At 41.9% G+C, this 17200-nt stretch overlaps 1 protein-coding gene across 8 annotated transcripts in view; it reads left to right on the forward strand.

Moving 5' to 3' along the window:
• CACNA1D (calcium voltage-gated channel subunit alpha1 D) overlaps nucleotides 1-17200 on the forward strand; it is a 305785-nt gene that overhangs the window by 164707 nt on the left and 123878 nt on the right. For 5 of the 8 annotated variants that reach the window (XM_047850427.1, XM_047850431.1, XM_047850425.1 and 2 more), the window contains one exon: nucleotides 3900-4003. In XM_047850427.1, coding sequence (XP_047706383.1) covers nucleotides 3900-4003 — 104 coding nt within the window. Of the gene's footprint in view, nucleotides 1-3250; nucleotides 3355-3899; nucleotides 4004-10505; nucleotides 10596-17200 lie in introns of those variants that run through there. The other 3 variants (XM_047850433.1, XM_047850432.1, XM_047850430.1) reach the window with 2 other exon arrangements.

Genomic DNA, 17200 nt, shown 5'->3' on the forward strand with positions numbered 1-17200 from the left:
TTTTATGAACAACTAGGGTGGAAAGGGAACATCTCGAGAGATAACTAGGGAGATTAGATTGTAAATATTGATTGCAAGAAAATTTCTCAATCCTTTAGGTGTTTGTATATAGTGGGCACAATCTTTGCCAGGGATTATTTTGCATCTTGTCAAGTTTATATTCAGGCAGTGTTCTCAAGCTCATTGATGCCTTAATTCTCAAGAATTTCTGGAAAAGGGCTGGCAGCGTCTTGAGAAATTTACAGGTGGGTCCAATATACAGGAAAACATACTTAGAGAACTGTTTGGATGTGTGGGAGTGGGATCATCAGTTTCTGGTGGAAAAAAAGTTCTTGTGGAGCTCTTTTATAAAGTGAGTTCCATAAGCATAATTAAGCTGCCATCTGATCCACACGTATTTGTTGTCTACGGAGGCAGCAGGGTGTAGGTCAAGGGAAGAGCATGAAGGCTGGGTAGGGCTGGGTGTATGGCCTTGGGTAGGTCACCAGAACTCTCTGGGCTTTGGTTTTCTTATCTGCAAGATGCACAGTTAGAATACATTCTTTAAAGACATGTCTTTAAAGGTAGGAAATTGAAATAGTGTTGGTTTCAGGAGAGAGCTACTCATGTATTAATCATTTACAGCCACCTGCCTTAGTGCCAGGCTCTTTCCTCAATGAACACACCTCTGGAGGTGCTGGCTGCCAGACTCGAATGGGAAGTCCACATGGTCACGCTGACAGTCTACTTCCTTCAAGACGCCTGGGAAATTCATCCCTCATTGGCCAAGGGCTTGCCTTTCTGTGCCTCTCTCTTATTCCCTACTCAGAGGAGTCCCAACCAGTATACCAAGTTCCCAGTAGTGTTTTCAACAGTTAGAAAAAAACCAAAAAGCCTTAGGTTGGTCTTTAATTGAAGACATGAATGTACATTTCAGGCTTTGAAATGAGGGGGGGAAAAGGAAACTAAATAGAATGTTATTTTCTAGGCACCAGGTGATACTACCTGATGGCTTTGATACAAATCTTTCAAAAATGAATCTAAATTGAAATGCTTCAGCTCATGCTGAGTTTTTCATTGTTGATAAAGACCACACAGACAAAATCCCAAGCAGAGTCTTTATTTTCATTTGGGTATTTTTCAGAATAGCTTACCAGTTCTGACTTGTCCCATGTATATGATAGGGTCTGAGGAATACTAGCCTCTGAAAAGAGACTTGGGTTGAGAAGGTTTTGTTTGGAGAAAGACTGGCCTTTAGATACTCAGTTTCATTTCTCTTCCCACCTTCTGGAGATTTAGACAGTTTTCTGTGGCCTTTGCTGTGGCCTTCTCCCCAGCCCACAGCTGTCACTCCAGATGATATTTCTGATCCAAGCAAATGTGACTCTGTCCAACATCTACACCTAAGAAATTAAAAGCTTCCTTAATTAAAAAAAAAAAGTGCCCTCCCAAGTGGAGCAGACTGCTGTTCCTAGCATTCCCTGGAACAGCAGACTGGGGCCTGAACGAGGACTGGTAGAGCATTTGACTTGGCCACTGACTTTGCCAGCGCTATGCGGGACTGAGGTCTCCTGTTGGGAGTCCTGGACTTTGCACATCCTTCCCTCACCCCATGGGCATGCCCTCCCCTGTCATCTGCACTGCTCCTGCAGAGAGGAAACAGGCCCAGAGAGGTCTCCATGGAAGGCCCTGACTCCAGGCTGGGCTCTGGCCACTATACTGGACAGCCTGGTTCTTCTCTTCCACACACCGAGTTTTTAAATAAGTTTAGTGGTGGTGTTGCTTTGGAAGAATTACCCTGTGCCTTCCTGCTGAAATTAGTTTATCCAGCTTAATTAGATCAACAATTGCAGCCACGGCCCTGGTTCATTCATTACTCTAATTGCCAGTGTAAGATGTACAGAGTGATACGAGTTCTATTAAGCACATCAATTTTCATGTGGCCAAACAGGTGTTTCATAAGGGATTTAATGTCCTCTCCCTAGACTTCGGCAACAGATGTTATGTCATTTTTTTTTTTTTATGTTCTCTTTTCCTGTTTGGCTTCTGCGTGAGGCAAACATAGTGAAATACATGCGCCTCATTCTGTAAAGCTAAAATCTGGAGCCAAATAATGTGGAAGAAAGCACATGCTTAAAAGCCTAAGGGGCTTTCACCTGTGAGGCAAGAATGGTCACTCTTCCTGACTACATATAGTTCTACTGGCCAAAGATTCTGGGTGTTCCAGCAAAGTCAGGCAGAGGGGTCATTCATTCTGTCCCTGGACTGGTCCTTAACACCTCCTTCCTCGGAGAAGTGTTTGCCTAATGTAACACTGACCTGTGCTGCTGGCAAGTTCCATCTAGCCATGAACCTTGAAGCACCTCTTTGCTCCTGCATGAAGGCTGCTCATGACCAAACCTGTCCTGTGACAGTCTGCCCCGGGGGCCAAGACTGACTGTGATGCTTGAGCTTGTTCCAGTAGTAGCAGCACAGGGTTCCTTTGGACCAGCTTTCTCTCACCTGGTGTCAGTCAGCTCACAGCTGGAGCCAGCTCTCCCAGGTGGCTCATCTAGGTCAAGGCTAGATGGGGGGGGGGGGGGGGGGGGGGGCGGATAAGGGCTTCTTTCCTTCTCCTGGGTCTGTCCTCAGGTGCAGTTGGGAAACATCTCATTCCCAAAAGCACTCTTGAATGTGTGTCAGCTAGTTGACTTCTGAGCACTTTGCATTAATTTGGCCCTGCTTGCACTCACTGATGGCAGATAATCTAGATTTCAGATGGGTTAGGTTTCTTTGGATTGGTTAGCTTCCAATGAAAATGTATTATTTTAGGTGTTTTTTTTAAAGAACTTACCGAGTTAAATGTTGCAAGTTTGTCTCTATTAAGACTTTTCCACCATTACAAAATGTAAAAGCAAGACGTTCTAACAACTTGGGTAGGGTAGAAAATACTTTCCAGATAAGCACGAGCTTTGTCCTCTACCAAGATCTATTTGGAAAGTCCATGATCAGGACTGTTTCCAGTGAGAAAGAGCCAGATTCTACCTGATTTCCCTGCCTGTGTCAAAGTGTGCTGTTATTTGCCCCCAAACTTTGATGACTCTTTGTGTGTGTGCGCATGTGTGTGCGTGTGTGGGGGGAATATATAGTGAATGTGACTTGGCTACTGTTGTCTCTTATTCAAATCTAAATGTTTAATTCAATGCATAGAATGCTGTCTCTAATGTGACCCTCGCTCTTTATTAGATTCTCTTATTAACCTGCTCCTATGAGACTATCTTATTTCTTGCAGATGAATGATGCTATGGGATTTGAATTGCCCTGGGTGTATTTTGTCAGTCTCGTCATCTTTGGGTCATTTTTCGTACTAAATCTTGTACTTGGTGTATTGAGCGGGTAAGCTACACCTCTTTCATCTTGAAAGCAGAGTCCTAAGGATGGTTGCCAAGACCACACAGGTTTTGCTAGATGGGGGCGGCCGGGTAGGTGCCAAACACATTCTGTGTCCTCTGAGATGCTTTCTCTTCTGCTGAGGCTTCCCAAACCAGGATGCTTCCTGGAACCTCACCAGCCTTTATGAAAGAAAGCTATGGAATGGTTATTGACCAGAAATTAATCAGCATTGTTGCTTGGGATTTAAATAGATTCCATTGCCTGCCCTTTGTCTGTCCTAAAATGAGATACACTTATAATTGCTTTATTGGTCTGGATCCAAATATGCAGATTAATTGGTACAAAACAGTAGCTAAATGAACTGGTCCTGGCTGACTTTTGGTGGGCCATATTTGTAGATTTCAGCAGCACAACTTGTCCTTACCTGAAAATACAAGATAGAGGGAGTCTTCACTCAAAGCCCTGAGTGGTCTGGTCTGGCAGCTCTTCCTGGGGCTCCGCTCTTTAGTAAATGGATAACTGATAACTGATCTCCTTACATTTTACAGGTAAATGATGCAATAGGATGGGAATGGCCATGGGTGTATTTTGTTAGTCTGATCATCCTTGGCTCATTTTTCGTCCTTAACCTGGTTCTTGGTGTCCTTAGTGGGTAAGCAGTCAGATCCATGTTGCACACTCTGCTGGTGCCACGTGTGGGGCAGCTCTACATGTCCCCCCAGCTGCTCCCCGCAGCTTCTCTGCATGTGTGTGGACTCTGACGTGCCTTCTGTGTGTTGCTTTTGGATTGAACCATGATTCTCTCTGCCTGTATCTTGTCTGTGAGGTTCTGTGTTTCTGATGCTTGCCAAACATTATTAATTTAATGAAAACAGTTCCCTGAAGCCAGGTGCATTAGTACGTCCATGTGCAGACGTGGATTGCAAGTGAGTAAAAGGAGTCCCAGCCTTGGTCTCCCCCAGGAAAGGCCCTTTGTCTTTCGTGGCTTTATTCCCATTTAGTACATAACCTGGCATTTTTGAGTCACCCATGGTGTGGCTTGAATATTTCCAGGGTGTTTCAGATTTTATTGAGTAGGAGGAATAAACCTAGATTCGCACATAAACCCTGAACAATTTCAAAAATCTTACATCCTTCAAGTCATTTATTTGCTTGGTTGTCTGCTACTGTCACTATGAGAACTATCCCTCTAATTCATGATTGGTCTTAACTTGTGAAATCTTTAATGCAGAGTAATGACCAGCTTTTACAAATACACTTCCTATGGGGCTTATAGTCCCTACCACTCGGTCACCATTTTTGAAATTTCAGTTTGCTGCCCCCACTTAATGGATGACTTCCCATGGAGAGGAGTCTCTGTAGAGAGTGGAGGCTGACTCTGGAAGGGGATCCTGGTATTCCTGGGCTCTGCCCTGCCCATACTTGGAGATGCTGTCTGAAGCCCCTCGGGTGACTCTGTATCCTCCCCACCCAAAGACACCCAGAAAGGGGAGCACCCCTAGAAGGGAGAAGGGGCTGTTTGGGCTCTCCCAGAAGCTGCTTCTGAACATAACTGCTGCTGGGGGCCGGGGGTGCCCATCTCCCTCCGGAAGAGCCTTTGTTACCCACTGCACTCACACATCCTCAGGAAATACTTGAGTTGGTACACTTGATCCCACGTGAGTGTATCCTCACCTGTTTTATCTTCTTCTTCCCAAGCCTGTGTCTCGGGTGGGGGGCAGGGGGTATGATGCCTTTGTGGAATGCTGAGTCCCTGAGGAATCCTGTGTTGCATCTCTCTGAACATTGCCTTTTCCAGAGCAGGGCTCACAGCTTGTCCTTCACCTCTGCTTCCTTTCCTCATCTACCCTCTAAACTGCCCTGCCTGTCTTCAGGGGATAATATATGTGGTCAGTTTTACACCATGGATGCACACTGTGGCGGGAGGACCCCCTCAAGAGATGGCCCGGTGAGGGGAGTGGGGACTGGGTTGGGTTGAGGGTATGACAGCATCATCCACTCCCAGCAAAGCTTCCTTCTGTCTACTGATGAATGTCCCTGCAAGCCCTTGTTTTAAAGTTTGAACACTTTAAAAGTGCTTTCATCCTGATCAGTCTCTGTGGACTCAGGTTAGCATTGGGCTTAGAAGGGTGGAATTTATCCCTGGAGAAACAGCACAGCTCTGGTTTTGCGTCAGGAACAGCCCACACAGGGTTAACAGCAACTCCGTGCTGCAGTCCTTGGCGCCCCACATCTCCCAAGTTCAACCAAACTGACTGAGGCCATGGAAACGACTAATTTTAACAGTGCCAGTGACATGCCTTATCTCTGAGCTTCCCGGAGCAGGAGCCATCGCCCAGCTGTGATGAAGCAGCTCAAAACGGGGCGGGAGGGGGGGGCGGGGGAGGAAAAGATGAGAGGAGGGGCTCCTTATTATAATGGTGGGCATTAAATGTTGACCCCTATGGAGGATAAAAACAGTACACGCTCATGGAACAACCAGGTTACTGGGATATATTCTAGGGAAAACAATACGTAATTTTAAAACATTTTTGTATCGAAGCAAAACTACATCCCTTCTGAAGGAGAATGCAATGGCATGTGAATTTTTAAAATCCAAGACTTCCCAGTGATTTCCACAGTCCCTTCCTGCTGTTCCCCAGCTCCTAAGGGCCGCACGCTGAGGGGTCTCCAGCATGAGGCCACTCTGGAAGGTAGTGTGGAGAGGTACTCGGTGTAAAGTGAGAACCGAGGCTGCAGGGCAGAGCCTTTAGCCATGCTCGCGAGTTTGCCTAGCATTTCCTGCTGAGCCAGAGGCTAGGCAAGCCAGGTGTCTAAGACACAGAGGCTCTGGGCTCAGGCTTCCGTTGTCTGGTGGGCAGACTGTCGTCAAGCAGCGCAGGATGGCAGAGCTGGAGCAGGGGTGTAGACCAAGGGGCTGTGAAGACTGCATGTCTGTGAACTGGCTCTTGAAAGGTGATAAGGCGTCTGCGGGGGAAGACCGATGATGACGGACATGCTTCCACCTCCCCAACAATTCCCCACTCCTCTGCCCAGCGACTCCCCCTTGACTGGTCCCCAAAGCAACAAAATCAAAAATCAAAAAATCAAAAAATCAAAAGAAGTCATTCGTATGCATTTTCTTGTGAAATTTTTTAAAATTTGCTTCAACCTTAGAGTTCTTCACAATTTTTTTTTTTTTTTAGGAAACACTAATGGGATCACAAAACCAAAGGGATGTAAATATTAAAAGCAAGATGACTTCCATTGCATAGCCCCTTAGGGACCACCAGACCAGCACACATGTAATCCTTAAAGCACTGAATTAAAAGCCTCCCGTTTTAGAAACTTAAGACCATGCTATTGCCTTCTGGTGAAGGATCGCTAAATGATGCTTGTGTGTCTTTAAGTCTGTTAACTACTTGGAAATACTTGTTTCTGCTACTTGGCTTTTTCTTTTTTCATGTGGCCATGCCATCCTATTGTGTTCGTGAACTGATTTTAATCTGCACACCCGATCTGGTGTTGGTACATTTGTAAAGCATTCTAAGCTTTGGAAAAATCTTTGGTTTTACAACAGCTCCTTTTCTCAAGGTGAGTATGAAGTTTATGAACTGTACACCCTGTGTAACCAAGCGTGAACACAGATGAAGACTTTGCTCTCTGACGATAGTGTTCTATGGGGGGTTGGGGCAGGGGAGCCAGGAATGTCTCTAGCTCATGTTGCAATTTTACATGAAGTTGTCACTGTGGAGATGGTCCATTATGACCAGGGATTGGAAAGAATGTCTCATGTAAGTCTATAAGTCAGGCAGATTATGTTTCTTCTCATGATGGTTTTGTTTGTTTGTTTGTTTGTTTGTTTTAGAAGATTGGTGATTTTTTTTTTAACTTTTAAAATTGTTCATTTAACTTCTTGTCCTTTTTGAGGTTTTTGTCAGTAAACAGGCAAAATAAGAGGACTGTTGGTGTTCCAGTGCTTTGCTTCTTTAGAATCCCTGCCAGATTCTCAGGGGGAAGAATGGTGGTCCCGGGCTGTGGGTTCACCTCTTCCCCTGCAAGACCCACCTGATGCCAGGCATACCTGTGGTACGGCCCCCAAGGTGTGGTTCAGGCCCCCAAGAACAGATTGGTAGATGAGAAGACCTGGGTTCTGGTCCTGCCATTGTCACACACCAACTCTGGGGACTTTACTTGTAATCCTGAGCTTCCATCTCTTCGTCCCTCAAATACGGATGGTCCCATCCTGCAGCTTTCCCTATAGGGTGACTGGTTTTATATCTGGTAATGAATGTGGAAGTTAAGGATTTTACTTATTGAATGTGTCTTCATCCTAAATCCATGGACCTAAATCCTAGTCCCCTTTCTGGGTGAAGCGGGAATAGACACAGGGGCTCTTTGGAAATTAAAGTGTACCATTTTCTGGATTTCCCATAAAGTGACCAAGAGAAATGAGCTTTGTATACACATTAATTCTGTATTCTGCACCCCCTCAAACAGAAGCCTTGGAGGTTCTTTGTCAGCTAATTTTGCAGTTCCAAATGGTTGTGACTCAAGTTCTCTCTGATAGTGATTTTTTTTTTTCACAAATTTGGGGGCATGGTATTTCTGTAGCATCGTAGTTAATCAGACTGGCTTTAGAGTTAGATAGCCAAGACTTGATTCTTTGCTCTACCTTTTACCAACTGTGAGATTTGGGGCAAATTACTTATCTATTTGAGCCTCACTTTCCTGGTCTGTGCAATGGAGTTAATAATACCAACCACATTCTGTTGCTCGAGGATTCAGTGAGCTAGAGCATAGCATACTTGCTCTTTGTTACTGTGGTGTCTTGAGTGAGAGTATATAAAATGTGATTTGATGCAAGAAAAATCTAATCAACCCAGCCCTTTTAAACTAATAATAATTGACCAAGATTGGCTTGCTTCAGTGGAAAGTCAAAGTTCTAGAATATTTTTAAGTGTTTTATTGCATACACACGTGTATATATAATGACATAAGCCAATGATTACTGAAGGATATTATTACATAAACCACCTCCTGGGTCTGCTTTAAGGAACAGATTAAAATCATTTTTAACTCGTCTATGAATTCAAAGCTTTGGTTTTGTCAACATCTTAGGGAAAATATTTGAAACACTTTGTTAAACAGGCTTTGTCTGTTAGAATATTCTTTGTAAATTAGGTTTTGTGACCTAAGATTGAATGTAAACCCAGCCCACATCTGTACATTCAAAGTCCTTTATCTCTAAATTAATCTGTGTTCTTTGTGTCCCAAAAGTTTCAGTTTACCAGATCACAGGTATCTTTTTAAATCACTGATCCAATTTTATATTACTAGAGGCCTGTTTATCTTAACTTCAGAAGTTTTGAGGGAATATGGATGAGGATGAGGTGAAACATTGTAGAAAAGCAAGGGCCATTTTCTTTCTTATAAATTAAATATAATATATTGTCAAATTGGTTTCCATACAACACCCAGTGCTCATCCCAATAGGTGCCCTCTTCACTGCCCATCACCCACTTTCCCCTCTCCGTTTTCTTTTTTTTTTTTTAATATATGAAATTTATTGTCAAATTGGTTTCCATACAACACCCAGTGCTCATCCCAACAGGTGCCCTCCTCAGTATCCATCACCCACCCTCCCCTCCCTCCCACCCCCCATCAGCCCTCAGTTTGTTCTCAGTTTTTAAGAGTCTCTTATGCTTTGGCTCTCTCCCACTCTAACCTCTTTTTTTTTTCCTTCCCCTCCCCCATGGTCTTCTGTTAAGTTTCTCAGGATCCACATAGGAGTGAACACATATGGTATCTGTCTTTCTCTGTATGGCTTATTTCACTTAGCATAACACTCTCCAGTTCCATCCACGTTGCAACAAAGGGCCATATTTCATTCTTTCTCATTGCCACGTAGTACTCCATTGTGTATATAAACCACAATTTCTTTATCCATTCATCAGCTGATGGACATTTAGGCTCTTTCCATAATTTGGCTATTGTTGAGAGTGCTGCTATAAACATTTCCCCTCTCCATTTTTAAACCAATGGATCATTCTGAGTTTTACCATTGAGGTCTTTCCATCCCATTCTAGTTCCATCGAATCGCAGGGTCTACACAAAGACTCAGGCATGGCTATTTTACTAAGAAATAGCAGTATAAAGAGAATGGAGAGGGAGAGGTAGTGGTAGTGGTGAAGTATGAACTGTGTTATATCAAGATTTTACAGAATAGGATCAGGTTTGGGGCACCATCATTTGCACCCTAGTCCATTTGAATTCATACTGTCATGAGCCATGGTAGGTCAGAGATTGCCTCTGATTTCCTCCCCTTGAATGTTGGCTCAGGAGACAAAACATAGCAGGGAGATGATAGTTGTATCACTTGTGAATATTTTCTAAGTGGAGACATAACCTCTTGGAATAGGCATAAATATATAAATTATTCATGACTGGGATTAGATTTTGCTCTCATTCAACACTTCACCAGCATCTGCTGATTGAAAATGAACACTAGAATTTCTTCTATACATACTCCTCTGGTATACTCATCTTAGAAGAGTAGTTGGGTTGCTTATAGCCTTGAAGGGGTGTTGTTAGGTAATGGGATAACTGGGCTGCCAGTATGATTGGGTGCCACTATATCACAGACCCAAGTTGTACTGAGTTCAAGGATTAATTTCATATCTTGACTGGCAGACTGAGAAGGCACATAGAAGTCTAATCTAGAAATGAAAAAGAGGGTACAGGGTTTTCGGTAGATCATACGATTTAAAAAAAAATAGATTTTTCTTTGTGTAATTAGTGATGATGAGGATCACGCTGCCAGAACTCCAGACAGAGGCATCTTTAATGATCACTTGTAGCAAAATAATGCTCACATAATTTAGCTGGGTTTGTCTTTGGTTTGAGTAGGCTAATATGTGAAAGATGTGTCCACACAGTTGGAGGATGTTTCTTTTCTTGAACATGGAAGTAACCTGAGTGAGGTCAAAGGTTGAGGGAAAGATCCATGGCTCTTTAGTAACTTCACCTGGTTTGGCTTTGGTAGAACAAGGGATTAAACCCCACTTTGGCTTTGAATGGAAGAATGCTAAATTTCCTTTTACTGATGAAGAACCAAGCTCAACATTAATATATACGTTTCAACACTGAACTTTCTTGTTGCAGAGTTAAAAGGCTGTCGGGGGTAGCTGGCAGCAGCATCCTGGTGCTGTTGGTACCATGGTACCTGAAGTGCACAGGCTGGTAGCCACACCTGACATTAACAAGTGAGTGGTAACCTCTCTGGCGCTGGCTCGCAGCTACTGTTTCCATAGAAATGGCTGTTGGGATCGGTGGAAACGAGGTAAGTGAAAGTTTTCGCTGATCCTTGTTTCCATCAAGCTGACGTCTGTTTCCCTGGCAACAGCGGTGGACAGCAGCCAGGCACTAGCAACAGATTCAGTAGAGCTCTCTCGCTTGTCAGCTGTGGCTATCATCTGTTCCTGACTGAGTTCCTTTTTTCATAAGGCATAGCAAAGGCCTCTGAGGACCAGGGGGGCGCCTCTGGCCACGTGTGCCCTCCTGGGCACCCATTTTGCCGTTGGAGAGCTCTGTGTGAAGCAGCAGCTGCTCCCACCGCTGTCTTCCCTCCACCACCCTCTGGGTGGTTGATGTACAGCCCAGGAGAAGGGGAGATGTAGTTGCAGGCATCGGTGTTGCAGGGCAGGGCTATTTAGTCTGTTGATTCCAAGTCCTGGGGGGAGAGAATTCATTACAGTACTTTCGTACACAGACCCAGCTCTTCATAAACTTGCTGGTAACTTAATGGTCAAAATTAAAGCCATAATTTTCCTGTGCTCCCCTTTCGATTGGAGGCATTAATAATTGCTATCCCTTTTACAATGAGAGGGATGTTTATGAATTTAATCATTTGACTTCTTGAGAGAAACATATTGATGATTGCTCCTAAGAAGCTACCGTCAACCTTATGTCTTTTTTTTTTTTCATTCCGTGTCATATTCTTGGGCAGGCTAGTAAAACTGCTTACAGAGATCAAGTGTTGGTAGAGCTGGGCAGCTCAGCATGCAAAGACCAGTATGTTCATAGTACAGGGAGCTCTTCTTTATTAAAGTTCAGCCGTTGTTCCTTTCTTGGAGTTTCATTTTAATATTTCAGCAGATGTATCCTCCCTCACGAGTCCGCTTTCCCAGGTCCCACAAAGTGGAGGGGAGCAGTGATTATTGCCCTGGCGTGGGAGATGAGAGCACGTGGGTAGAGGGATGGAGCGAGTTATTGAGCAGTGCCTGGTTTTAAACCCTTAAAGGTGTCATTAAAAAGTTTTCCCTCTGAAACAAAACAAGACTGATATTCAGAGCTGTATCTCTGAGAATCAAATGAAGATATGGGTCCACAGTGTTACAAGAATTTAGACTGTCTAGAAGAGCACAGAAAAATTGTGGGTTTCCTGTCTCTGGAGGGCTTTCTGAATGACTGTGTGCCTCACCAGTCTGGACTAGGAAAATATGCCTGGAGGCAGTATTGAGGGCTGACCCTGTACTGCTTGGTTGGGTTCAACATAACAGACTAATAAGAAGCAGAAAATCCTGCTAGATACTTTTCTTCTCTTTCTGAGATTTGTTAAGAAAAAAAAAAATGACTTATTTCATGCATACCTCTGGTAGGAGATATATTTGCCAAGCACCTACTAGGCACTGGGTTTCTCACAATGAGACAAAGCAGAGTTTTTGTCTTTATGAAGCTTCTTTTATCTAATGGAGGAGACAAAGATTATAGTTATAAACTTCTGTAAATTCTTTGAAAGAAAGGTAGGTAGTGCTGTGAGTATTGAAAGGGTAGAGCTGACATCTAGGGGCTGAGGCAGAGAAGAATGAATGAGTCCCCATCATATCCAGGCAAGATGGGGAAGGAGGCTGGGGGAGGGCATTCCGGACAAAGGAAAAGTTATGCAAGGCCCTGCAGTAGGAAGGAGCAGAGGATGTTGGAGTAACTGAGCAAACCAGGGTGGCAGGCACCCAGGGAACAGGGAGAGGAGGGTGGAGAAAAGAAGACTGATCAGCAAGACCCAGATCAGTAAACGTCGTTCTAGGTCATGTCACAGATTTTGGTCATTAGCTGAAGGGTAAAGGAACCATTGATGAATTTTAAACAGGATGTATGTGACTATATGGGTTTTATGAAAATTATTCTGTGTTATGATGTCTTCACCTTATCTTCAAATGCGTCAAAAAAATAAGATGACTTTGTGAATGGGCAGAAGGATGATAAAGTGACAGGCAATAGGTGATAGAGAAAATGTAGGAAATGTTAATTGTGAAATTTAGGTGGTAGGCATACGGATGTTCCCTGCATAATTCTTTCTACTTCTATGAAAATTTGAAAATTTTCATGACAAAATGGAAAAATTTGCATAGAGAAATCACTCTGGCTGCCACAGTATGAATGGATATGAGGAGATCAATTTCAGACTGTTAAAATCTGCTTCCAGCCACAACATAGTAACAGTTCCAGAGTGGACCTTTTACCATAAACGGCTGTAAAACTGGCCAAGATATATGAAGCAGTTTTTTTTTCCCCCAGACAATAGAAATAGGCAGCACAGGCTTAGGATCCCTAAGAGAAGGGAAACACATGAAGTAAAGCCCCACAATTGTCCTGGCCTTCTGCCTGGAGACACTTTCAGAATTGTGGCACGGAGAGGCAGAGCCCAGCAGAGAACAGCAGTCTATTTGCTAAAGAGGCAAAGAGCAGAGTGCAGGCTGCCGAGGAGTTTTCAGGGCAGAGTACTGGAGAGGGGTGCAGAGAAGGGGCTCCAGAAATCTAACCAGGGATTCTCTTAAATCCTTGATTATAAACTAAGCTGCTGTGTGCCAGGCGAGACTATCGAGGCATGGTGGAGAACAGCTGTTTAGAAAGCTGTGAGCTGCTGGAAACCTCCGATGCTGGGAAACAGAGTTCTGACCAGTTGGACGGGACTGACCTTGATGAATACATTGGACATTCAGTTGAGACTTCAGATAAGCTAGGCCTTGAAAGGGGGGCTGCTTTACTACTACAGTAAGAGCTACTCTAGACCTGCCTTAACAGAGCTTAAAAACAAACCTCAAAAGGTTCAGGTTAAGTGGCCAATTAATTAAATGCCTGCCAAAACAAAAGTCAACACCTATTACAGGAAGACACCAAAATCCAGATGTTCTCCCAAATGTTTCTCCACATCATTAACGATCACAGGATATGAAAAGATGCAGGAAAACATCCATAATCAAGGGGGGCGGGGAGTCAGTGGAAACAAATTGAGAGATGACAGCAGTGCTGCAGTTAGGAGTCAAAGACTTTGAAATTGCTACTATAAACCTGTGTAAAGAATGGAAGGAAAGGATGGATATATTAAAGAAACAGATGGCAAATCTTAGCAGAGAAATCGAGGCAATACAATATCTGGAGTAAATAGCAGATAGAACACGGGAAGAGAAAAAAGATCAATGAAGTCTTAGGACAATAATAATCTGATATATGTGGAACTTGAGTCCCAGAAGTAAAGGAGAGATTGGGGAGGAAAACAATTTTTAAAGAAACAATGGCTGAAATGTTGCAATTTTTTTTGAAAACTATAAATTCGAAGTCCAGGATGCTTTATTAACCCTAGGCAGTAGAAACATGAGAAGCACATCTAGACACATCAAATTCAAATTGCTGAGAATAAAAACTAGAGTATTTGAAAAGAAGCCAGAAAGGAAAGGCAATTATATGCAGGGGGATAGTAAGATCATACACTGATTTATTTTCAAAATAATGTAAGCCATAGAACAATGGAATGGCATCTTGCAAGAGCTGAAAGAAAAAAAAAAACAGAATTCTGTATTCAGCAAAACATTCTTCAAAAAGGTTAAGATGAATTAAAGAAATCTTCAGAGAGGATTGGTCACTAGCAAATCTGTACTACAGGAAGTGTTAAAGGAACTTCCTCAGGCTAAAGAAGATAATACCAGATTAAAAATATATATACATTAAAAAAAAAGGAATACCAAAAATGGTAAACATGAATAGAGAATTTTCCTCATTTCTAAATTTCTTTAAAAGATGATGAAAATAATAATAACAGTTCTGTGGGGACTATAACTGTAAAAAAAAAACCCTATATGACAACAATAGCACAAAAGATAGAATTAAATGGAACTTTACTATTGTAATGTTCTTACATTATATGTGAAGCAATATACTATAAATTCATGCTGGACTGTAGTAAGTTAAGGATGCATATGTGAATCTCTAGAGCAATGGTTTAAAAAATAAAGTGTTATCTTAAAAGCCAGAAGAAGAGATAAAATGGAATCATAAAAAGTAGTCATATTTAGGTATTCAAAATAAGACAGGAAAGGAACAAAGAACACATGGGATGAACAAAAAACCAATAGCAAGATGGTAGGCATAAATCCAGCCACATCAGTAATTGCATTGAATGCAAATGGACACATTTTAATTAAAAGACAAATTGTTAGACTGCATAAAAATGCAAGATGCTATAAATTTAAAGACACAGATTAAAAACAAAAAAAATGTGGTAACTATATTAATACCACATAAAAGGAATGTCAATAAAAGGAGTAGTTCCAGAGATAGAGGTGTCTCATAAAGGGATCAATTCATCAAGAAGACATGATGATTCCAAATGTGTTGCCACCTAATAAGCCTTAAAATACATGAAGGAAGGGGCGCCTGGGTGGCGCATCGGTTATGCGTCCGACTTCAGCCAGGTCACGATTTCGCGGTCCGTGAGTTCGAGCCCCGCGTCGGGCTCTGGGCAGATGGCTCAGAGCCTGGAGCCTGTTTCCAAATCTGTGTCTCCCTCTCTCTCTGCCCCTCGCCCGTTCATGCTCTGTCTCTCTCTGTCCCAAAAATAAATAAACGTTGAAAAAAAAAAAGTAAAAAAAAAAATACATGAAGGAAAAGCTGTAAAAATTAAGTGGAGAAACTGATAAAACCACAAACATCGATGAAAGTTCTTATAATCCCCTTTTGATAATTGATAGAGCAAGGAGATCAAAAACACTAAAAATAGATAATATCTAAACACTATCAACCAAATTGAGATAATTGATAATTATAGAACACTATATCCAGTAACTACAGAATACACATTCTGTTCAAAAGCACAGGGGACATTAACCAAGGTAGACCACATATGGGCAGTAAAAGTATCACTCAATCTCACAAGATTGAAATCTTAGAAGTGTGTTTTTTTCTAACAGCAATAAATGTGAAGTAGAAGTCAATCACAAGCTGTCTAGACTGTTCTCCAAATATTTGGAAATTAAATAACTCTAACTTACAATTCAAGGAGAAGTATTACAATAAATATTATAAAATATTTTAACCTAAATAACAAAAATACAACATGCCAGAATTTACCTTGTCCACCTAAAGGAGTGCTAGGAGGGAAAGTTATAGCTTCAAACCTTATATTACTAAAGAAGAAAGGTTTAAATTCAATGAGCTACATTATTATCTAGAAAAAGAAGAGCAAAAATTTGTCCAACTTAAGTGGAAAATAAATAATAACAGAAGTCAATAAAATAGGAAACACAATACACAATGGAATACTACTTGGCAATGAGAAAGAATGAAATATGGCCTTTTGTAGCCATGGAACTGGAGAGTGTTATGCTAAGTGAAATAAGTCATACAGAGAAAGACAGATACCATATGTTTTCACTCTTATGTGGATCATACCATATGTTTTCACTCTTATGTGGATCCTAAGAAACTTAACAGAAGACCATGGGGGAGGGGAAGGGAAAAACAAAAAAAAGAGAGGGAGGGAGCCAAACCATAAGAGACTCTTAAAAACTGAGAATAAACTGAGGGTTCATGGGGCGGTGGGAGGGAGGGGAAAGTGGGTGGTGGGCATTGAGGAGGGCACCTGTTGGGATGAGCACTGGGTGTTGTATGGAAACCATTTGACAATAAATTTCATATGAAAACATTAATTAAAAAAAACAAAGACAGGGGCGCCTGGGTGGCTCAGTCGGTTAAGCATCCGACTTCGGCTCAGGTCATGATCTCGCGGTTTGTGAGTTCGAGCCCCACGTCGGGCTCTGTGCTGACGGCTCGGAGCCTGGAGCCTGCTTCCGATTCTGTGTCTCCCTCTCTCTCTTCCCCTCCCCTGCTCACACTCTGTCTCTCTCTCCTTCAAAAATAAATAAACATTAAAAAAATTTTAAAAAAAAAAGACAAAAGTGGACTCTCTGAAAAGCTTACTAAAATCAATAAATCCCTAGCAAGGCTAATCAAAACAGAAAAAGAAAATTATAAATTATCAGTATTAGAAATAAAAGAGGGACATCAACACAGACATTAAAACAATAGCAAGAGAATAGGGTAAAACATGAGAAATGGGCACATTCTTTGAAAAACATAGCTTATCAGAACTGATTTAAAATAAAAAACCAAGGAGCCCTATATTTGCTTTTTAAATGGAATTCAAAATCACAAACCTTCTCTCTCAAAGATAGCTAGAGGACTTGATCCCAAAAGTGAATTTTGTTAAACAACTTACAAAGAAATAATGCTACTCCTAGGAAAAACTTTTGTAGATAACTGATTGAGTGAACATTTTCCAAATCATTTTATGAGGCCAGAATAACCTCAATACCAAAACTAAAGAGACCTAATAATAACATCTTTCACTAATAGGACATAAAAATTCTCAAATATTAGTGAATTTAATCTAGCAATAGGAAAGGAACAGTACTTCAAGACCAAGTGGGGTTTATACGAAAAATACAAAGTTGGTTCACTGTTGGAAACAATGTAATTTAACATATGAACCAAATGAAGGAGAAAAATTACATGATAATCTCAGTAAATATAGAAA

Source organism: Prionailurus viverrinus, chromosome A2 (assembly GCF_022837055.1).
Source record: "Prionailurus viverrinus isolate Anna chromosome A2, UM_Priviv_1.0, whole genome shotgun sequence".
In the NCBI taxonomy this organism is placed as follows: domain Eukaryota; kingdom Metazoa; phylum Chordata; class Mammalia; order Carnivora; family Felidae; genus Prionailurus; species Prionailurus viverrinus.